The sequence below is a fragment of the Stegastes partitus genome, unplaced genomic scaffold (genome assembly GCF_000690725.1).
Source record: "Stegastes partitus isolate 25-593 unplaced genomic scaffold, Stegastes_partitus-1.0.2 Scaffold327, whole genome shotgun sequence".
Taxonomy (NCBI): Eukaryota; Metazoa; Chordata; class Actinopteri; family Pomacentridae; genus Stegastes; species Stegastes partitus.
The window spans coordinates 76,438-94,504 of NW_007578058.1; the positions used below are offsets into that span (position 1 = coordinate 76,438).

Genomic DNA, 18,067 nt, shown 5'->3' on the forward strand with positions numbered 1-18,067 from the left:
TAGAAAATTAATTAAATATTGGCTCGAACAAGTTGAAGCATCTTAAAAAATGACTTGATAAGTATCCAGAATTACTCAGAAATTGTCTTGAATAACAGAAAATTTGTAAAGTAATCGTTTATATTATTAGTTCCATGGTTGTGTTAGGAGTAGGGGCAGCAGGAGTGGTGACTCAGTAAGAACTACACTTTGATGTATTCCGGACTACAAATTACGTCACACTTCCTGGAGAGAAGCACATGACCAGTGGAGGCCGGCAGGGGGCGGAGTTAGACGTCCGGCTTCGTCCTGGAGCACCGCAACCTGATCTTATCGGTGTCACAGTGAAGGTTTGTTCTGTTTACTGCCTCCACGATGTCCAGGGTTTCACATTTAGCGATATTAAAGCGAATTCTAAAAGTGAACAAACATGACGCTGCTGGTGAAATGTTCATACGAGTTTGTTGACTTCTACGCTAGCTAGCTGGTAGCTCACTTAGCTAGCCAGGAAAGTTAGCTGTGTTTGTCAAAATTATGCTGCCAGCAAGTTAGAGGGCATCACCGTTAGCTGCAGCGTCCCTTTACCGATAAAAAAACGGCGTGAGGTTGTGCTTACTGATTAGGGGAGGGGACTGAATGGGATTAAATTACTTTATTAACTTGCTTCGATCGTCTCCAGCTCACTGTTGGTCTGTGGGACTCCTGGTAAACGCCAGAAGGCCTGTGCTGTGTTGTGTAGCTGTCTTTTGTTTGGCTGTGTCATGCACTGGAGTCAGTTTGTTCTCTGTAAACTCACTGTCTCTCTTTCAGGGTAAACGGCTCCAATCAGCTGGAAATAAAAAAGGCCTGTTGCCTTTGACTGTCATCATCCTCTCAGAGCTGTGGACTCACATCAGCTGAGCTTTTGTCTGATTAGGCCTCTGCTGCCATTTGGGTAAGAGTTAATGTACCGTACCTGGATGTCCACCGGTTTTCTATCTTTTATTTGAAGCTAGAAGATTTGAATTACCTCCAACATGCAAATATCAGTTGATGTTGATAGTGTTTAAGTGATGAAGTGAAAGTAATCGTTAACAGCCTTAACTTGATGATTATGGACCTCCTGACTGTACTGTTGATTATTTTTTGTGTGTGTGACATTATGATCTGTGGCTTTTCATTGAAGTTATCAAAATGATGTATAGCATATATTTTGTTCCTGTGGTCTTGTGTCCAGTACTTTAGCAGTTGTACAGTTCGTTTGTTTATTCTGTTCGCAGTTATGCAATTATGGCTCAAGTTGTAGACTAATACTGATAAATTATATAATCGTACACAAGGTAGAATTGTGGACATTTTAAGCAAAACTATCCCAGTGCCAATATATAGATAGAGATAATGTGATGACACTTGTTCCCATATGATTTAATGTGAATCTACTGCTACTTTAATGCTTAGTACTGGTTTTAGGGTGCACTAGGTGGCAGAAAAGATCTCACTGCTAATGTCAGCCGACAAGATGGAGACAACAGCCGGTGTGTCCAATGGAGCGGGCCCAGTGTATGACGAGACGGAAGACACCCTCAGGTGAATCTCGCTCCTGTATTGTATTATCTATCTGTCTGACAGTGAAATGAGATCACAAACTGGTTCTGTCAAATGCACGTCTTACCTCTTGTTTCTTTACTTTCCTCAGTCCAGAGGATCTGTCTGAGATGCTGGCAGCAGGGACCAAGGAGATTCATGAAAAGGCCGAGAACACTCAGTTTGTGAAAGACTTCCTCAGAGGACGCATCCGCAAAGAGCTCTTCAAGGTCAGTCTGAAGAAAATCACTGAGAAATTTTCACAACTGATGGCAAAAAGTACTTTAGAAAACAAAAAGATGTGTACATCAATACACAGTTAAAGAAAGAGGTCAAATAAACTGACAGGAGACATCAAAATATCTGTAGTTGTCAAGCAGCAATTATTAAATAAATAAGAGCATTTTTACTGTAAAACTTCTTCTTAGGAAGTGCTGTCAGAGATCGCTGTAATGCTAACTTTTTGTTGATGTTTCCTCAGCTCGGTGCTGTGGCACTTTACCACACCTACACAGCCATGGAGGAGGAGATTGAAAGGAACAAGGACCACCCCCACTTTGCTCCTCTTTACTTTCCTGCAGAGCTGCACCGCCACGAAGCTCTGGCCCGGGACCTCCAGTACTTCTATGGTCCAGAATGGCAGAGCAAGGCCACCTGCTCGCAGGCCACCCAGTGCTACGTGGACCGTATCCACCAAGTAGGGCAGGAAGACCCGGTTCTGCTGGTGGCCCACGCCTACACCCGCTACATGGGAGACCTGTCTGGGGGCCAGGTTCTGAAGAAGGTGGCACAGAGGGCCATGAAGCTGCCGCCGACTGGAGAGGGCCTGGAGTTCTATCAGTTTGATGCCATCCATAGTGCCAAAGCATTCAAGCAACTCTACCGTAGTCGCATGAACGAGCTGGACCTGGACATGGAGACAAAGAAGAGGCTGGTGGACGAGGCTGTCAAGGCCTTCCTGTTCAACATGGAGGTGAGAGACCAGGCAGAGGGATGGAAACTAAAGAATTAGAGAAAGGAAGAATGTGTCGATCTGTTGAAGCAGATGTGCGCTTCTTGTTTCTGTTAAGATGCTTAGTTTTAAAGAGGGTTAACTGTGATTAAAGCTGCATTCACATTGTTCGTACAGTTTGGTTGTCGAATAAATCTGAAATGACATAGCGTAAATATGACTGTGTCGGGCCGGATCTCTGTAGTGAGGACTTTTCATGGCAGCATTAGAGCTTCATACCAGCACGAATAATGACAATGACACTCCCATCTGCCTATATTATTAATGAACGATTTGTGGAGCGTAGAGTTGTGCCTCACACACGTTTGTGGTTCTGGCAGGTGTTTGAGGAGTTAGAAGAGATCGGAAAAACAATCCAGGAGGATGTTTTAGATGCTGGCATGCCTGTTCATGGAGCGATGGGTGGAGACATCAGCAAATGTCCTTACTATGCGGCTAAAACAGGTAAGCAATGTGCCGTTGTAAACACTACATAAATAACACTGATCCCACTTTTTGGTCTAAGTTTGTGCTGTGTGGTGTCTCAGCGGCTTCAGGCGGGACAGCGTACTTCGGTCAGCTGGCCATGGCTGTTCTCCGGCACCCCACAGGACAGGTGCTGTTCGCTACCTGGTTTGCTGCCTTGGCTGGATTAGCTGCCTGGTATCTGATGTGATCCAGCCCTCCGTCTGCCACTCTGCTACTGTAGAAGAAACAAAGGAGGAACGTAAGAGGAAGGACAGCAAGGAGACTAGGAAATGTCCAGACTGTAGACCATCCATAGGTTCATACAAACATTCTGATCCGTTCAAAGTTTATTTAATGTTACATGTTTCCTAACGATGGAAACCCATAGAAAATAAACTTTGGATCTATTTTTAGTAGTGGAATTCCAACAAAACGAGCTATAGGACCATTTGGATGTCAAGTCCATCCATGAAGGTACAACCTATTTCAGTTTTGTCCTTTGTATTTTTTATTTTTCTACCTCCTCCGCACTATCCCTCCATTTTATGTCCTTCCAGTGTGTTTGGTTGCATCGAGACTTACTGTAGCTGTTTTCTGATTTTTCTGATTCAAGTGATGTTTTCTCCCAATTTTAGTTGAAATTGCCAATTTGACAGGTCACAGTGATGTTGTGGTGCAGTCACATGTGAAGTACAACTCAGCTGATGATGAGTTTGTTATCAAAATGAGCTCAGTAAGACGTGTTACAACCCACTGTGCATGTGTTGTACGCTGCACGTTTTTGCTGGACAGACTGCTGTGTTGAGTTTTACACTGTGTGCACAGTTGTTGGGGCAGTGAGTATTATGACTTTATCATTATTTCTATGCATATTTCCAAACTCCAAACCACATAACCTTGAATTCTTATTGTATTTAAGCATTTTTAGCCAATATAGATTTGAGTGATGAGGGAGGGGGATTGAAGTTTTACATTATAATGCACATACAGTGGCAAGAAAAAGTATGTGAACCCTCTGAAATTTCCTAGTTTTCTGCAGTAATTGTTCATAAAATGTGATCTGATCTACATCTAAGTCACAAGTATAGACAAACACAATGTGCTCAGTATAATACCACAGAAACAATTATAATATTTCATGTCTTTATTGAACACATCCATTAAACACTCATTGTGCTGGTGGAAAAAGTAAGTGAACCCTTGGGCTAACGACTCCAGCAAGAGCTAATTGGAGTCATGTGTTAGCAAACCTGGAGTCCAATCAATGAAATGAGATTTGACTGAGATGTAGAGCTACTGTGACCTATAAAAAGCGCTCAAACGTTTTGAGTTTGCTCCCTATAAGAAACATCTGCTGATGTGAACCATGCCTCGCAAAAAAAAGAGATCTCCGAAGACCTACGATCAAGAATTGTTGATTTGCACAAGACCGGAAGTGACTAGAAAGTCATCTCAAAGACTTTAGGAATTCACCAGTCTACAGTTAGACAAATTGTCTACAAATGGAGACGATTCAGCTCTGTGCCTACTGTCCCTAGAAGTGGGCGCCCAGCCAAATGGACTCCAAGGGCACAACGCAGAATGGAATGACCTGAAGAGAGCCGTTCACAGCAGACATCCGAAAAATATGGCTGAGCTGAAGCAGTTCTGTTGGGAAGAATGGTCTAAAAATTCCTTCTGAACGTTGTGCAGGTCTGATCAGCAGCTATAGGAAGCGTTTAGTTGAGGTTATTGCTGCTAAAGGAGGTTCGACCAGTTAATAAATCCAAGGGTTCACTTACTTTTTCCACCAGCACGATGAGTGGATGTGTTCAATAAAGACATGAAATATTTCTACAATACAATAATTGTTTGTGTGGTATTTGTTGAGCACATTGTGTTTGTCTATACTTGTGACGTAGACGTAGATCAGATCACGTTATGAACAATTAATGCAGAAAACTAGGAAATTTCAGAGGGTTCACATACTTTTTCTTACCACTGTAATTCACAGGCAGCTTCAATATTTTTGGCAAAATAGGACAAAAAAAAAAAAAGATTTCACTCACAATGAAAGATCAAAAACTGTAAAATGCCTTTCAAACAGATGCAACACTCCTGGAAATAGTTGAAGTGTTCAGGGGTGGCCACTGGACCATCACACGTTTTGTTGAGATGGTTTAAAACAGGCTCAAATTAACTGCAAAAGACTTGAGAGGAATTAAATGTGAAGCTACCACGAACCCATTTTCCTCAAAAAATTAGTGAGTGAGGGGAAAAAAAATCATTTAATTTAATATGCACACTGGCATATTTCCACATTTAGGTTCAGTAAAATTTGAGCTGACTAAGAGCATTTTATTTGTTTAACGATAGAAATTATCCCGAGGACCAGAATTGGCGCGATAATTGTGCACACAGTGTAATGACACCTTTAATGAGGAGACAGTAGAACAGAGGTCTATTTTTGAAATGTAAACTCTGTCTTCTTATACCCTATACTGTATTATTTTTTGTTTTTTTAACTTTACACACCGTCTGCCACGTTTCACGATTCATGCACGAGCCTCTAATGTGCACTGCAGGACAGGTGATTGGAATCAAAAGCTTTTTTTCAGATTTCAGATGATAGTAGACACACGGAGTACTTTAACCTGATGCATGCTCACTTATACTATTTCTCTGTTTCAGAAGTATGTGATAGTACATCTAGTGTTTGTAAAAAAAAAAACAACAACTGCCTATTGATTTAATTGCACAGCTTAGCTATCCAAGATGAATGATTCATTGCTAATTGAGTTTTACCTGCCACAGGAGCCTATATTAGGACAAGAGGTGATCAGTTTTAAAAGGAAATAGTTATAATAAATTTCTTGTAATAGACATGAAGCTCATCTACACGAAGAGTAATACAGTGTTGTGGCTTAATATGCACTATTCTACAGATTCTTATCCACCTATAATGGATATACCAGGAAACATCACAAATGCTGTATGTTTGGGAAAAAAACCCAGTAGTACACAATGTTGTTGTTTTTTTAACATAATGAGGAGAAATATGTCGTGCTGTGTGTGCTGTATGCAGTGTAACGGCGCTGAAGTTTAATATTTATCCTAACTCAGTAATAGCATTTTATTAACTTTGCTTTATCTTTTCAACACAGAGTACCAAAAGAAACCTGCCCAGGTTCTTGTGCTGTGTATTTGCACAACGCATCCATGCAATAATGGATGCAAAGTAGTTCTGCATTAACAAAAGCTCGTTCAGGACGACAGCTGTGTGGTCAGACACGTGGCAAGTGATGATGTGTTTTGTAGAGTTGAAGATTCATGTTGCAGTCAGATCGCAACACAAGGACTAATACAGGGACTGTGTGATATACTCCTGTAGTTTCCACGTGTTATTGCCCCTATTTTTATGATGCAAGTGTGATGTGTCAGAAGGCTTCAGTATTTTTTTGACGTACTTGAAGGGACACTTACTTGAATCTCAGGAGTGCACACAGTGATGGCCATAAGTATGGAGTGCTTGACTAATTCATGTTGGTTTTGAATTCTCTTGCATTTTCATTAACTCTGCTCTAAATATCCTTCTGTATGTAACTGGAGCTTTATTTGTGACTGACTAGAGCGCTCTCATTGTATGAGAGTGAAAATTCAGGATTATGTTGTGCTGTCAATATAAACAAATAAAATCTGTTTCCCAACTTATGCTGAATTTGGGGATTTAATTATTATTATTTTTTTAAATCCCCTGCATCAACAAACACCCAATGGAATAAATACCTTCCATTTCCTCTCCCAGACCATAGCTTTATTATAGCTGTACAGTATATCACTTCTATATGTCACATTGATGCATGGTTGATCCGCAGCTGTCTATGTACAAATGTGATAATGGTTCAGAACTAAAAGTGGTTTCTCTCTCATAACGTAAAGTGTTAAGGAGGGACAGAGTACAGAGTGTTGACAGTAGATAAAATGAAGCTTCCTACAGTTTAATCCTCCGTCAGTAGAGACTAACTATCCTCTGCAGACACACCTTTACACTGCCGACGCTAAAACTCTGTAAACAGGTAAAACTGTAAGGACTGATAGTGTCAAACACAAAGAACGCACACAGAACTGAAGGATTAATAAGCGATTATTTAACCTTCAATACAACTTTACACTGTTTTATAGTCTTTGTCAATACAATAATTTAAGTCTGTGCATGTTGATTCTGCCATCGGCGTCAAGTTTGTCTTTTGGCAAACGGCAGAGAAGCAGCATGCACCGACTGCCAGGAGAAATGACAAGTCTCTGCTGCCACAGTAGCCTCAATGGACATTTGACGGAGAGGTGATTGGCAAACTGGAAGATCCTCTTGTGTGGATTCGCTTTGACGGGATGGGTGATCCTCTGGCTTTCTCGCTCCACGGCTGGGTAAATCAGTCTGTCATGATCCAGAGCCCTCGCAGGATTATCCAACACCCACTACTCCTCATTTCACTGTCTGTCTTTTGTCCTCTGATTCAGCCTCTCAGTTCCAGGATGATCTTTTACCTTGAAGAGGGAGAAAGAAGAACTTAAAAATGGCAACAGCAGCCTCACTGAAGACAGTGGGAACAGACATCTAACTGAATGCAGGGGTGCACGCATCACTGTTTTCTTACATGACAGCCACAAACCAGATCAAAGTAAGTGTTGCACTGTGCATCACGTCTATTTGTCAGGACAAAACCAAAGACAATCATTTGAGATATTCCAACAACCAGTCCTACCTGGTTTGTGGCTGTCAGGAAGAGCTAAACATGTTCTTTATTCTGGAGAGGAAGCCCCCATGCTGTTTCACTTTCTCCTTGTCATTCTGGCTGTGCCCTGCCTCAGACCGCTTACCACTGCTGCCCCCACCTGGACAGAGATTAACACTGCGTCAGCCAGGTGTACGACCGAGCACGGCTTCCCTCTCTAAAACCCCAGTTCAGTGGATCCAAGCTGTATATCAAGCAAGGAAAAAAAAAAAGGTAGGAGAGCATCGGTGGGACTGTCCTGGTACCTGTGGCGGTGGATGTGACGCCGTTCACCGTCCCCTCCACCTCCGTCTCGTCCTCAGCGTAGGTCATTAACAGAGCTCTCTGTCTGTCTGTCAGTGTCCTGCACAGGAAAACAACCTTTAGTAAAGGTCACTGTGAAGCTTATTTAAATTACAGTCATTATATTCAATCACAAGGCTCTTCCTGTCATCTCTACTGTGGAGTCTTACTTGGGTACTTTTATTTTGAAGTGGACATAATGATCTCCGAAGCCATAGCCGCTGACACGAGCGATTCCTTTCCCTGTCAGACGGATCCTCTGGTCTGCCTGGATGCCTGCAGGAATCTGAAGACAAGGAAAATGATCAGCCGGCTATCACACTGTTTGAAATGTTGCCCCGTCAGCTGGGCAGCTTCTGCATCTACTCACAGATAAATTGAGTGCTTCGTAGAGGCCCTGTGCTCTGGCTGTGCCGCCCAGGATGGCTTGTGCCACAGACACGTAAACGTCAGAGTGGATGTCAGCACCGTCCCTCCTGAACACGGGGCTTTTCTGGACCTGAACAATCAAAAATCACACATGTCTGAGCTAATTCTGTTGTCTGAGCAAATTCAAAGTCAAAGAGCTAAGACAGATCAGCGTCTCGTACTCGTCCACAAACTGACATTACACAAGAGGGGAGATCTGAGGGGAATGTACACTGCCTGGAATTCATTTATATGCTGTGAGACCAGCAACAAATACTAGCAGCTGATGCACAGTAGATACCAACCCTAAATGTGATGAAGATCTCCTTCTTTCCAACTGGCATTCTCACTGTTTGACCATCCTCCACTCCTAAAAGAAAAAAAAAAGAAAAAGAGCATGGAGAGGCTTTAAGAAACCACCAAAATATAACGTGTTTACATGTACTTTTCTTATTGCATTTATGGTCTGTGAAGAGCCTGAAGCCACAGATGAACTCCCTCCGAGGCTGATGTCTTTGTTGTGCAACTAACTGAAGCTTCAGTGGAGGACTAGTTACCCTGCTAACATGCATGATTATCTGGTAATAAAGGTGACAAAAACAAATCTAAACTTGCAGCAAATTAAGCGTTCAACTAGAGAAGCGTTATGTTTCTGTCCCTCTCATTTTTCACATTATGCAACTACAGCTGCAATAACTGGGGATATATAAAATAAAACAGACATTGCATTCAGAATTAAGTTTATCAGCATGGGTGCACGTTTAAGAAATGTTTTACTGAATTTATGAAGCAATGACAGCCGAGAACACATCCTGAGTCTGATGAGTGGCTTCATGCTCTGGTGAAAAGCAGAAATATCCCTGAGGTATTGACAGGATGTAAACAGAGCGACTGACCTGCAGGCACAGGAACCATCACGGTTTTCCTCTGTTTGGTCTGTCCTGTTCCCCGGCAGGATTTACACGGAGTGGAAATGACTGTACCTTTGCCACCGCAGCGACGACATGTGGAGCGCATCACAAATGGTCCGGTGTTTATGGTTTCCTACAGGGACAAAACACTTCTTAACAATTCAGTACAAAGACAGTTTAAGGACGGCCCGTGTCCTGAGCTCTTACCATGCCGGAGCCATTGCAGTAGTGGCAGTGCTCCACCTTGGTGCCCGGCTCGTGGCCTTTACCATCACAGCGCTGGCAGCCTGCCTCCATGTTAATAGAGATCTCTTTGTTGACTCCCTTTGCTGCCTGTGTGAATGTCAGCTCCATGAAGTACTGCAGCCAACAAGAGGGAGGCAGAGGTTCGTCAACACCACTAAAACTGCCCAAACGAGAATCAGCTGAGGTCTCACAAAACTTTCCACTTTGTCATCTCCCACTAACCTCCTGTGGCTGATCAAATATGGCGTTAAAGTCTCCAAAACCACGGCCTCCTGAGAATTCTCCAAAGATTTTGCGGAACAGCTCCTCTGGGTCCACGCTGCTGGCCTGTCCACTCCAGTACTGCTGCCCACCACCTGCCTGACCGGCGTTGAAACCCGCTGAGCCATAAGTGTCATACTGGTTCCTCTTGACTTCATCGCTGAGGACCTGTGAGGAAAACAAAGTTCAAGGGATTCATTCTTCCACCTACACTGGAAGAGGGAGCCATGAATAGGTTACTATGAGTGAAAGCTGGAATGAAGACTGACACAAACCTCATACGCCTCAGCCAGCTGAGCAAATTTCTCCTTTGCTTGTGGGTCATCTTTGTTGGTGTCAGGGTGGTACTTTTTAGCCATCTGAGGGACCACAAACACACTGTCAGCTACTGTGACGACTGGTCAGCTGAGGACCAACACAAAGTGCAGGAACAGACCTGGTAGTAGGCTTTCTTGATCTCCTTCTGGGTTGCTGTGCGAGGAACCCCAAGGACCTGGTAGAAGTCCTGCTTGCTGCTAGCAGCAGCACTTGTGTGAAAGGACAGAGTGTAGACAGCATGGGGTGATCTGAGACCTGAAAGATGTCCAGCAGGGTCAAAGGGTAAGTAGATGATATTCATAAGGCTGTAGAGTTGCATCTGTTCAGTCACATTCAGTCACTATCTAACAGCTGAACTGTTAGATAGTACTGTTTACTGTAGATGCTACATGTATGTGACACACATTGTAAAGGACAGGCCTATAAAGTCTGCTTTAATTGACCTGATGTGACTCAAGAAACACAAAGGCCTCTAAATGTGGAGATGACTTACTTGCGGGAAACGTAGAAAACTGCAACGGACAACGAAACAAATTCCGAGTTCTTGTTGAGGTGATATAATTACTACGTTTGACAGAGATCACTGTGTGGATTTAAGGCGTCGGGATAAAGTTAGACACACTAATCAGGGAAGCGTATAACGGGTCACTGAGTACAATGTAATACTGGTGTTGTGCACTTCTTATTAAAGCTGTACTGCCCAGATCATATAAGTCTACTTTACCTGTAAAATGTGCAAATACAAATGAAGTTGATGTCTGTGGTGATCGTAAAGGTTTGTGAAACTTCAGCAACTCAATAATCATCACCTGAGAAATTTTTGCAGTTTTTGTCATAACCAGACGTGACATTAGGACAATAATATGACACTTTTTCTAATGTTTAGACTACATGTGCTTGGTGGGTGTAATATTTTTATCTTTAGACTGCAATTAACACAATTCACAGTATTTTATATATAAAATAAAGACATATTCGCCATTTTTATTGTCTTGTGCGATATAATCTTTAAGATATTCCCCTCGTGAATGAAATCAAGCCATTTTGACGCAATATTAACATTTCATTCACGATGTAAAGGCTGCAGACTGCACATGAGCTGAAACGCTCCTTTAAAGCTCTGCATTGGCTCTGATGGGTGACACTGACGATCACCTTCTCTTGGTGCCACAAAACCCTGCATCGACCCTTCTGCAAATTCAATCTGATCACTGCAAAGTAAGCAAAACTGATTGCATCACATTTAAACGAACTTTCTCGAAGCGCATCACAGCAAATGGGTCAGTGTCATGAGCTCGTGTCACCGTCAGAGTTCGCTTAAGAAATCAGCAGCTGCATGTATTTAGTTGTTTTAACCAGCGTCACTGAGAAAAACAGAAATAACACAGTTTTTAGCCTAGTTTAGCTTAGCCTAGCTTAGCTTAGCACAGGCCAGTACCATATGGCTAACACACTCACCTGACAGCCCTCTCAATGTCACCGCTTTCCCTGCTCCGCCGCACACCGCGCTCCCTCCGCGCCAAAGGTTTTCTCCTCCCAGCGTAGAAAAGCTCCGGAGCCCTCCGTGGCCAGAGGAGACAGTCGCCCCGGCAGCCCTCCGGCGTCCAGCGGACACGGCGACTGTAATCCAGCGTGAGGAGCAGCGAGTAGCCGAGGACGCCATCATGCCTTCACTGGCCGCCGCTTGTGCCACATTGCGCATGTCCGTGACGTAGCGGGGCGTCACAGAGCGCATTTATTTAATGCAAAATGTGTCTCTGTCGAAAAACCACCAAAACAACAAGCTAAACAGTTCATCTGACAGAATACTGTATTTTCTATAAATCCCGACAAACTCAAAGTAACCATTGGTTTGTTTGTGTAAACGAGCATCACGAGTGACAAGTAAAACAGGGTGCGAACGTTTTATTATACGGAGTGGCGCGTAGTAAAGCGCCACGTCTGAAAACGTTGAACTCCGCCCCACCGGACAGCCTCGCGTCTCAAAGCGAGCAAACACCGCGGAGCTGAGCTGTCAGCTGCAGCAGGAGCCTCTGCCGAGTACCAACCAGCTCCACCGAGACACCCGGAAGGCACGAAAGTCAATTTGAACGGCAGCATGAATCGTTTTAAGACGTCCAAATTCAAAAACACAACTCCGAAAATATCCAAGAAAGATGTGAGTAGCCTGCGAGCGTCCAGGGCGCAGCCAGCTTCACCTACTAACGTTAGCTTTGGTAGTTAGCTGCGCTACTTCAGAGGTGTTTGGGGGAACGCCTGCCTGCCTGCAAGGGATGTTGAACTTCCTGCATCTGGAAGCCTGAGAGGACGAAAATCTGATCCCACAAGCTGATATTTTCAGTGACTGTTCGCTTCTAGGGGAAACTAGGAGCCATGTGGCTGCATAGAGCTGTTAGCCTCCAGTAGACGTCCATCAGCATCTGATGCCACAGTAGCAGAGTTTACACATTGGTTTTCATGTAGAGCCGCTCATCGCACACTTGGAGCTGTTTTCTCTCATGCAGACAACATGTACAAGTGTTTAATCTGCCTCGATGATCTCTGTCAGGCGCAAATTCTGCAAATTACAGGAGGCGACGTGTCTGAACGTGACCGTGGTTTCACAAATCTGCCATTTTTCTCCTCCTCTGGACTCATTAGTTTCAGGTTGCTGCGTCTCTTCTCGCTGAGGTGGATTATGTAATCTGCTCCTTGTTTTACTGAGCAGTAAAATGCTCGGCATGCACAGGGACGTGATGGTTGGTCTTCAATCTGCACCAGATCTGACACAGCAGGTGGTGCTTTGCTCCTGTGAATGTTAAACCAGCTCTGCTCATGAATGTGAGGACGAGGCTGTTCCACTGCTGAAGGCATGTTTGTCTGCTGTCATTTCAAACACTGCAAGAATTAAAATGAGACAAAAGACAGAGTGGAGAGGCAGATTTATTGACAAAGATGAGATGACATTCTGATCTGAGGCTCCAGTGAATAGTCGCAGGAGAAGTTTGTACGTTAATTCAGCCAGCTGGCCTTTAGCCCTAAAGTCCCTGAACACTTTCCTGTCTGGTGTCAAGGCTCATTGACTCATTGGGCCTTTGGGAGGATTCAGAGCACAAGGTCTAATTCTCTGATTGCGAGAAACCTGCGTAGTGTAAATACAGAAAAACACACCGCATCTTATACATGTTTGTTTAAATGGAATCAAAAAGGTACCACAAACCTTTAATATCTACAACTATCTGAATGCGGAAAAGGCTTTGACAGAGCAAGCTGTTGCACCTGTCAGAAGTCCCTGAATGTTTAGCTCAGGAGAAATCATATTGTTAGGTGGATGAGCTATGCAGAGATAATGGTGACCTGTCATTATTATAATTAACAGAAGAAATTAAAGTTTGGGATCTGCGTTCTACTTCAGTTTGGACCAAAATGTCTAGAAAAAGTACTTCTGCTGAAGTTTATATCCACTTTCGTTGTATAAACGAAACAGTGAAGCATCTTTGCTCAGCTGAACTGTTGGAGCTGTGAAGTTCCCTCTGAAGGCCAAATGTCTGCAGCCCTGAGCTTGTGAGGAGCAGCTCAGCAGCAGTTGCTGTACAGACACACTGTCGTTGTTAACATTGTGAAAGAGGTTTTATGAGCTGCTGTGCAGAGCAGCTTCCTCTTCCTCAACACTTGTGCCTCTCAGCTGGATCCTTCCTGTTTACTGCACTGTTCACTTTCTTCCCTCCGTTTCACAGCTACTTGGTCATGTGTGCTTCTGAAGGCTATGCAACAAATAAACAGGGTTCTTCAGTGGAGCGAGCTGGCTGTGCTCTTTTTGGCTTTCCTTATCAATGTGCATGACCAAACCCTTGTTTCCTCCACGACGATCCCTGATTCCTGTCTCTGTGTGTTTGAATCCAGGAATGGATCCACGGTGTTCGTGCAGGTTCCTTCTCCTGCCAGGGGAACCACATCAAAGCGAGCTCCAAGCTGGTGGCTTTCAACGCCGAGCAGGCTGGTAAGGCCTTCACACGTGGTTCAGCAGAAACGTTTGCATTATGCAGATAATAGTAATCACTCTTTACATCCATCCATCCATCCATTTTCTATACACCGCTTAATCCTCACTAGGGTCATGGGGGCATGGGGGGCTGGAGTCTATCCCAGCTGACTTAGGGTGAAGGCAGGGGACACCCTGGACAGGTTGCCAGTCTATCACAGGGCTACACTGAGAGACAGACAACCAAGCACACTCACATTCACACCTACGGACAATTTAGAATCACCAATTAACCTCAGCATGTTTTTTGGACTGTGTGGGAGGAAGCCGGAGAACCCGGAGAGAACCCACGCTGCACGGGGAGAACATGCAAACTCCCACTCTTTACAGTTTCAGTCAATTTTAATTCAATCAGACAATGGAGGTCAATCAATTTAAAATTAAACAAAAAGGATTTTCTTTTTTTTTTTTTCCAAACCAAAGCTTTATTGTTTGAAACATAGTCAGCTGTGATATGAACAGTTCATTTTGAGCTGGGTGGAAATCCAGGACCCACTTTAGAAGGTCCCATATTGTGAAAATCAATTTATATTGTGTTTTGTATCTATTAAAAACTTGGAGGTGTAAAGCAAAATAATATAAAGACTCTTTCAGCTGCAGTTTGTCTCCGTAGCCGTGCTTTCTGGCCTCACATACACTGTGTTATAATACAGAGGACTTCCCAGTAACGCTGTTCTCATGTACATATGATAAAGTAACAGCGAAACGCAGCACATTAAGAGCAAATGTTAACGGGCAGTCAGTTGAGAGCCATTTCCAAGTTGTTGCTCTGTGGCTGAACTACTGATTTTACAACCACAGTCATTATCTCACAACACACCTGTACTGACAATGTCACATGTGCCATGAATTCAGTGAAGCTTCCATGTAAAATTATCAACACACATTCGTTCACGTCTGTGTTGGCTGTTGGGGTGATCAACCTTTCTGCTCCAGGCTGTCAGTCCAGATGCAGAGAGAGTCTTCTTCCTGAAGTCTCAGCTGCATGTAAAGCTGCAGACACCGAAACAGCCACTTTAGAACAAATCAAAACCAGGAGTCAGGGAGTAATGAACTATCACTGCAGGACTTTGAGCTGACAGATTAAAGGACACATTCTGGGGACATATGAGGCTTTAGGTGGCTGAAAAGTGGCACGATGTGGGACATTAAAGTCTCAGAGAGCAGATTTTCAAAGTGTGACTCCTGACATTTGCTGTGTGCTGTCTGTGTGTGCAGGTGGAGGAATGCTGGGCCTGTCTTCAGTCAAACCTGGTTCAGATGGCCAATGGACAGTTACCCAGATCTCCTGCCATTCAGGTAGTATTTCTTTGTTCTTCTGTCAAATGAGAAATGCATATGCCCAGAAATGAAATTAAGTCAGCTGCAACACAGATCTGTTTTCTAATTTCCATTATTTTTCCTTCCTCGCTGTCAGATCTGGTGACTGATATGGACTTTTCTCCTTTTGATGAGAGTCTTCTGGCCACATGCTCTGGAGATGAAACAGTGAGCTATTTATTGTCCTGCTTCTTCCTGATCTTCATTCGCTTTCTTCCTTTAATCTTGCTTTGTCTTCTTGCTGTACACAGAAGTTCACTTTCCATCCGTTCAGACTTTGTTGTTCCTGGCAGTGCTTTGGATGCAATATGAACCTTCTCAGCTTTTGTTATTTAAACCCTCTGCAGACTCCTCTCAGCACATTGTCCTCAGCCGCAGGTGCCCTCACCTCCTGGAATGTGCTGAGTGTCGGTCTGCATCTTTAGACTCAGCAGCTCGGTTTACCTCGCAGACCTGAGTAACCACATGCAGCTATCGCCACACACAGACCGACACCCGAGTGATCTGCAGAGCACTTTCACTGCTCTTATCTTGTGCCAGCTGTGCATATTGTTTTACCCACCTGGTTACGCTGAGCCAGTTAAATAATAGTGAATTATGACTCCAGAGATGTTTCTATATTATCTGTCTTAATCTGATCTGTCAGCATCAGCTAGAAATCTAAACCTGAGCACAAACCCCAAATTATTCTGTGTGGTATCAGAATTCAGAGACATAAATCACTCGAGGTCGACATTACATTGTGATATTGTTTTGATCGTCAAGCTCCAGATCATAAACTTTTCATATCATGTGCACATGAGAGAATGCGTAAAGAGGTAAAAAGTGAAAAAAAGTGTGCGTAAGAGATGAAGGGAAGAAAGAAGCTTCTGTTTTCATGTCTCACGCTCTCTGTATGCAGGTGAAGCTGTGGCGTTTGTGTGATCCAGAGCAGCAGCAGCCCAGCAGTCCAGAGCTGACGCTGCATCCGGGCCACGGCAGGCTGGAGCTGGTGCTCTTCCACCCGACCTCCTCCGGCTTGCTGGCACTCGGCACTGCTAAGACGCCTCTGATTTGGGACACCAGCCGCCAGGATGAACCGCTGGCAGGTAGCCACAGCTGCTTCTGTGCATTCAGAGTTGAGATTAAAACGCAGATCGTCAGAAAGACGGTTATTGAAGTCTTTTGTTGTACATCATGTACTGTCACTTTACATTTAACATTTCAGTCTCTGTCAGTTAGTCTTCAGTTCATGTTGTGCCATGTTTTGTTTCTGTGTGTAACATTAGTTTATATTTGGAGTGAAGTGGTTGGTTGCACTTTTTCGTTGGAGACTGTCTGACTGACACTGCCTACGTTTTGCAGCCCTGTGGCTCTGTCTAAGTGCCGGAGCAGCAGAGGTAAAGTTTTGTTTTGCAGTCCTGGTCCCAGTCTCCCGGACTGGCCTCAGGATATAGTCCCTATCCTCTGGCCCCCCCCGCCCCTCCACCAACACTGCTCCTTCCTGCCCATCCATGACAGCTGGCTGCTGCTGCTCACTGCTGATCAGACTTTCATGAGCTGCTCCCCCACAGCGTCCTTCATCACCCTCATCCATAGTTTACTTTTCATTAAGGACCAAGATGTGAACGAAAACAATGTGAATGAGTGTGTTTGGGTTCTTTTTCGTCTACAGTTTGAGCTCTTGTCAGACTACTTTGTGTGTAACTGTCCTAACAAGAGCACCCTTCATCTGTCTGTTGTTGTGAAACTGAACAGTTCACACCCACTGTGCTGTGCTCACCTATGGCCCTGCGTCATGCTCCTAACCGCTCACATATGGCTAAAATGGAAGGACATATGATCCATCCTTTGGTGTAAATCATTCATACTTTTATCGTTGTGTTTTCTGAACTGTGTGTGCTTGATTGATGGCTTCATCTCACTCCTGCATTTTCCTGCAGTGACCCTCCAGATTGTGTGTTGTTGTCTTGCGTGTGCTGTCACTCTGTTCATTGTTTGTGTTTTCATGCTTCCTGTTTTTCTAAACCTTTCAGCTTTCTTTTTCATTGTTTTTTTGTGTCCCTGTTCAACATGAGCATTGTATGTTTCCTTCTATTACCTCTCTAAGCGATGGTTTGTGTGTCTGCAGCTCTGGAGCAGCACGGTGACCTGGTGCAGAGTCTGAGCTGGAAGCAGGACGGCTCCCTGCTGGCCTCCTCCTGCAAGGTGAGGATGGCTCACTGCACAGATATACCTGCACAGCTCATGATAAAGGGAAATCTGTATTTTGTCTGAGTCCCTTCACCGTTTTACAGAACCATGGATCCAAGGTGGTTGCTGTAGTTGCAGGTTGGGACCACTAGATGCAGCCAGTGTCTCACATTCAGTGCCGCGGGCTTCACGTTGGACACCCCTGCTCCTTAAATGCGCATATGGGGTCTATTTAATCACACTGTCAACAGAAGGGATGCTCATAAAGAAGGGTGGGGATGACATTACTCATTGAATTAGGAGCTAGTGAGCAATTCCTTAGAGGGTAAAAACTTAAACTTGGAATGTCTTGACA

The 18,067-nt window shown here is 44.0% G+C and overlaps 3 protein-coding genes across 5 annotated transcripts in view; 2 read left to right on the forward strand and 1 right to left on the reverse strand.

Moving 5' to 3' along the window:
* Window positions 1-265: 265 nt before the first annotated feature.
* hmox2b (heme oxygenase 2b) lies at window positions 266-6,691 on the forward strand. The gene is made up of 7 exons (XM_008283766.1): window positions 266-329; window positions 790-913; window positions 1,429-1,545; window positions 1,655-1,772; window positions 2,024-2,515; window positions 2,875-2,998; window positions 3,082-6,691. The coding sequence occupies exons 3-7, from the start codon at window positions 1,463-1,465 to the stop codon at window positions 3,207-3,209; spliced, it is 945 nt and encodes a 314-aa protein (XP_008281988.1). The 5' UTR covers window positions 266-329; window positions 790-913; window positions 1,429-1,462; the 3' UTR covers window positions 3,210-6,691.
* An 81-nt stretch (window positions 6,692-6,772) lies between these two features.
* dnaja3a (DnaJ heat shock protein family (Hsp40) member A3a) lies at window positions 6,773-11,901 on the reverse strand. 2 transcript variants are annotated; one of them, XM_008283768.1, is made up of 12 exons: window positions 11,658-11,901; window positions 10,318-10,454; window positions 10,157-10,240; window positions 9,843-10,049; window positions 9,582-9,734; window positions 9,360-9,507; window positions 8,769-8,833; window positions 8,426-8,554; window positions 8,226-8,341; window positions 8,019-8,116; window positions 7,744-7,873; window positions 6,773-7,525 (listed from the first exon to the last, which is right to left on the reverse strand). In XM_008283768.1, exons 1-11 carry the CDS (start codon window positions 11,899-11,901, stop codon window positions 7,758-7,760), a joined length of 1,497 nt encoding a protein of 498 aa, XP_008281990.1. In that variant the 3' UTR covers window positions 6,773-7,525; window positions 7,744-7,757. The 2 variants fall into 2 exon arrangements, with proteins under 2 accessions (XP_008281990.1, XP_008281989.1); XM_008283767.1 differs by lacking the exon at window positions 7,744-7,873.
* Window positions 11,902-12,246: 345 nt separating this feature from the next.
* Window positions 12,247-18,067, forward strand: part of coro7 (coronin 7) — a 104,485-nt gene continuing 98,664 nt past the window's right edge. The window contains exons 1-6 of one of the 2 annotated variants that reach the window (XM_008283777.1): window positions 12,247-12,357; window positions 14,082-14,178; window positions 15,439-15,519; window positions 15,638-15,708; window positions 16,442-16,628; window positions 17,651-17,727. In XM_008283777.1, the coding sequence (XP_008281999.1) occupies window positions 12,298-12,357; window positions 14,082-14,178; window positions 15,439-15,519; window positions 15,638-15,708; window positions 16,442-16,628; window positions 17,651-17,727 (573 nt within the window). In that variant the 5' untranslated portion in view covers window positions 12,247-12,297. The remainder of the gene's footprint in view (window positions 12,358-14,081; window positions 14,179-15,438; window positions 15,520-15,637; window positions 15,709-16,441; window positions 16,629-17,650; window positions 17,728-18,067) is intronic. The other variant, XM_008283778.1, reaches the window with a different exon arrangement.

What these genes read in the sequence shown, in the direction of transcription:
- hmox2b (XM_008283766.1), top strand. Translation starts at nt 1,463, where the DNA reads ATGTCAGCCGACAAGATGGAGACAACAGCCGGTGTGTCCAATGGAGCG. An exon ending in CCTTCCTGTTCAACATGGAG is followed by an intron (nt 2,516 to 2,874) that starts GTGAGAGACCAG and finishes TGGTTCTGGCAG; the next exon opens with GTGTTTGAGGAGTTAGAAGA. An exon ending in TTACTATGCGGCTAAAACAG is followed by an intron (nt 2,999 to 3,081) that starts GTAAGCAATGTG and finishes GTGGTGTCTCAG; the next exon opens with CGGCTTCAGGCGGGACAGCG.
- dnaja3a (XM_008283768.1), bottom strand. Translation starts at nt 11,901, where the DNA reads ATGCGCAATGTGGCACAAGCGGCGGCCAGTGAAGGCATGATGGCGTCC. An exon ending in TCAAGAAAGCCTACTACCAG is followed by an intron (nt 10,241 to 10,317) that starts GTCTGTTCCTGC and finishes GTGGTCCCTCAG; the next exon opens with ATGGCTAAAAAGTACCACCC. An exon ending in AGATCTTCATCACATTTAGG is followed by an intron (nt 8,555 to 8,768) that starts GTTGGTATCTAC and finishes TTGATTGTTCAG; the next exon opens with GTCCAGAAAAGCCCCGTGTT.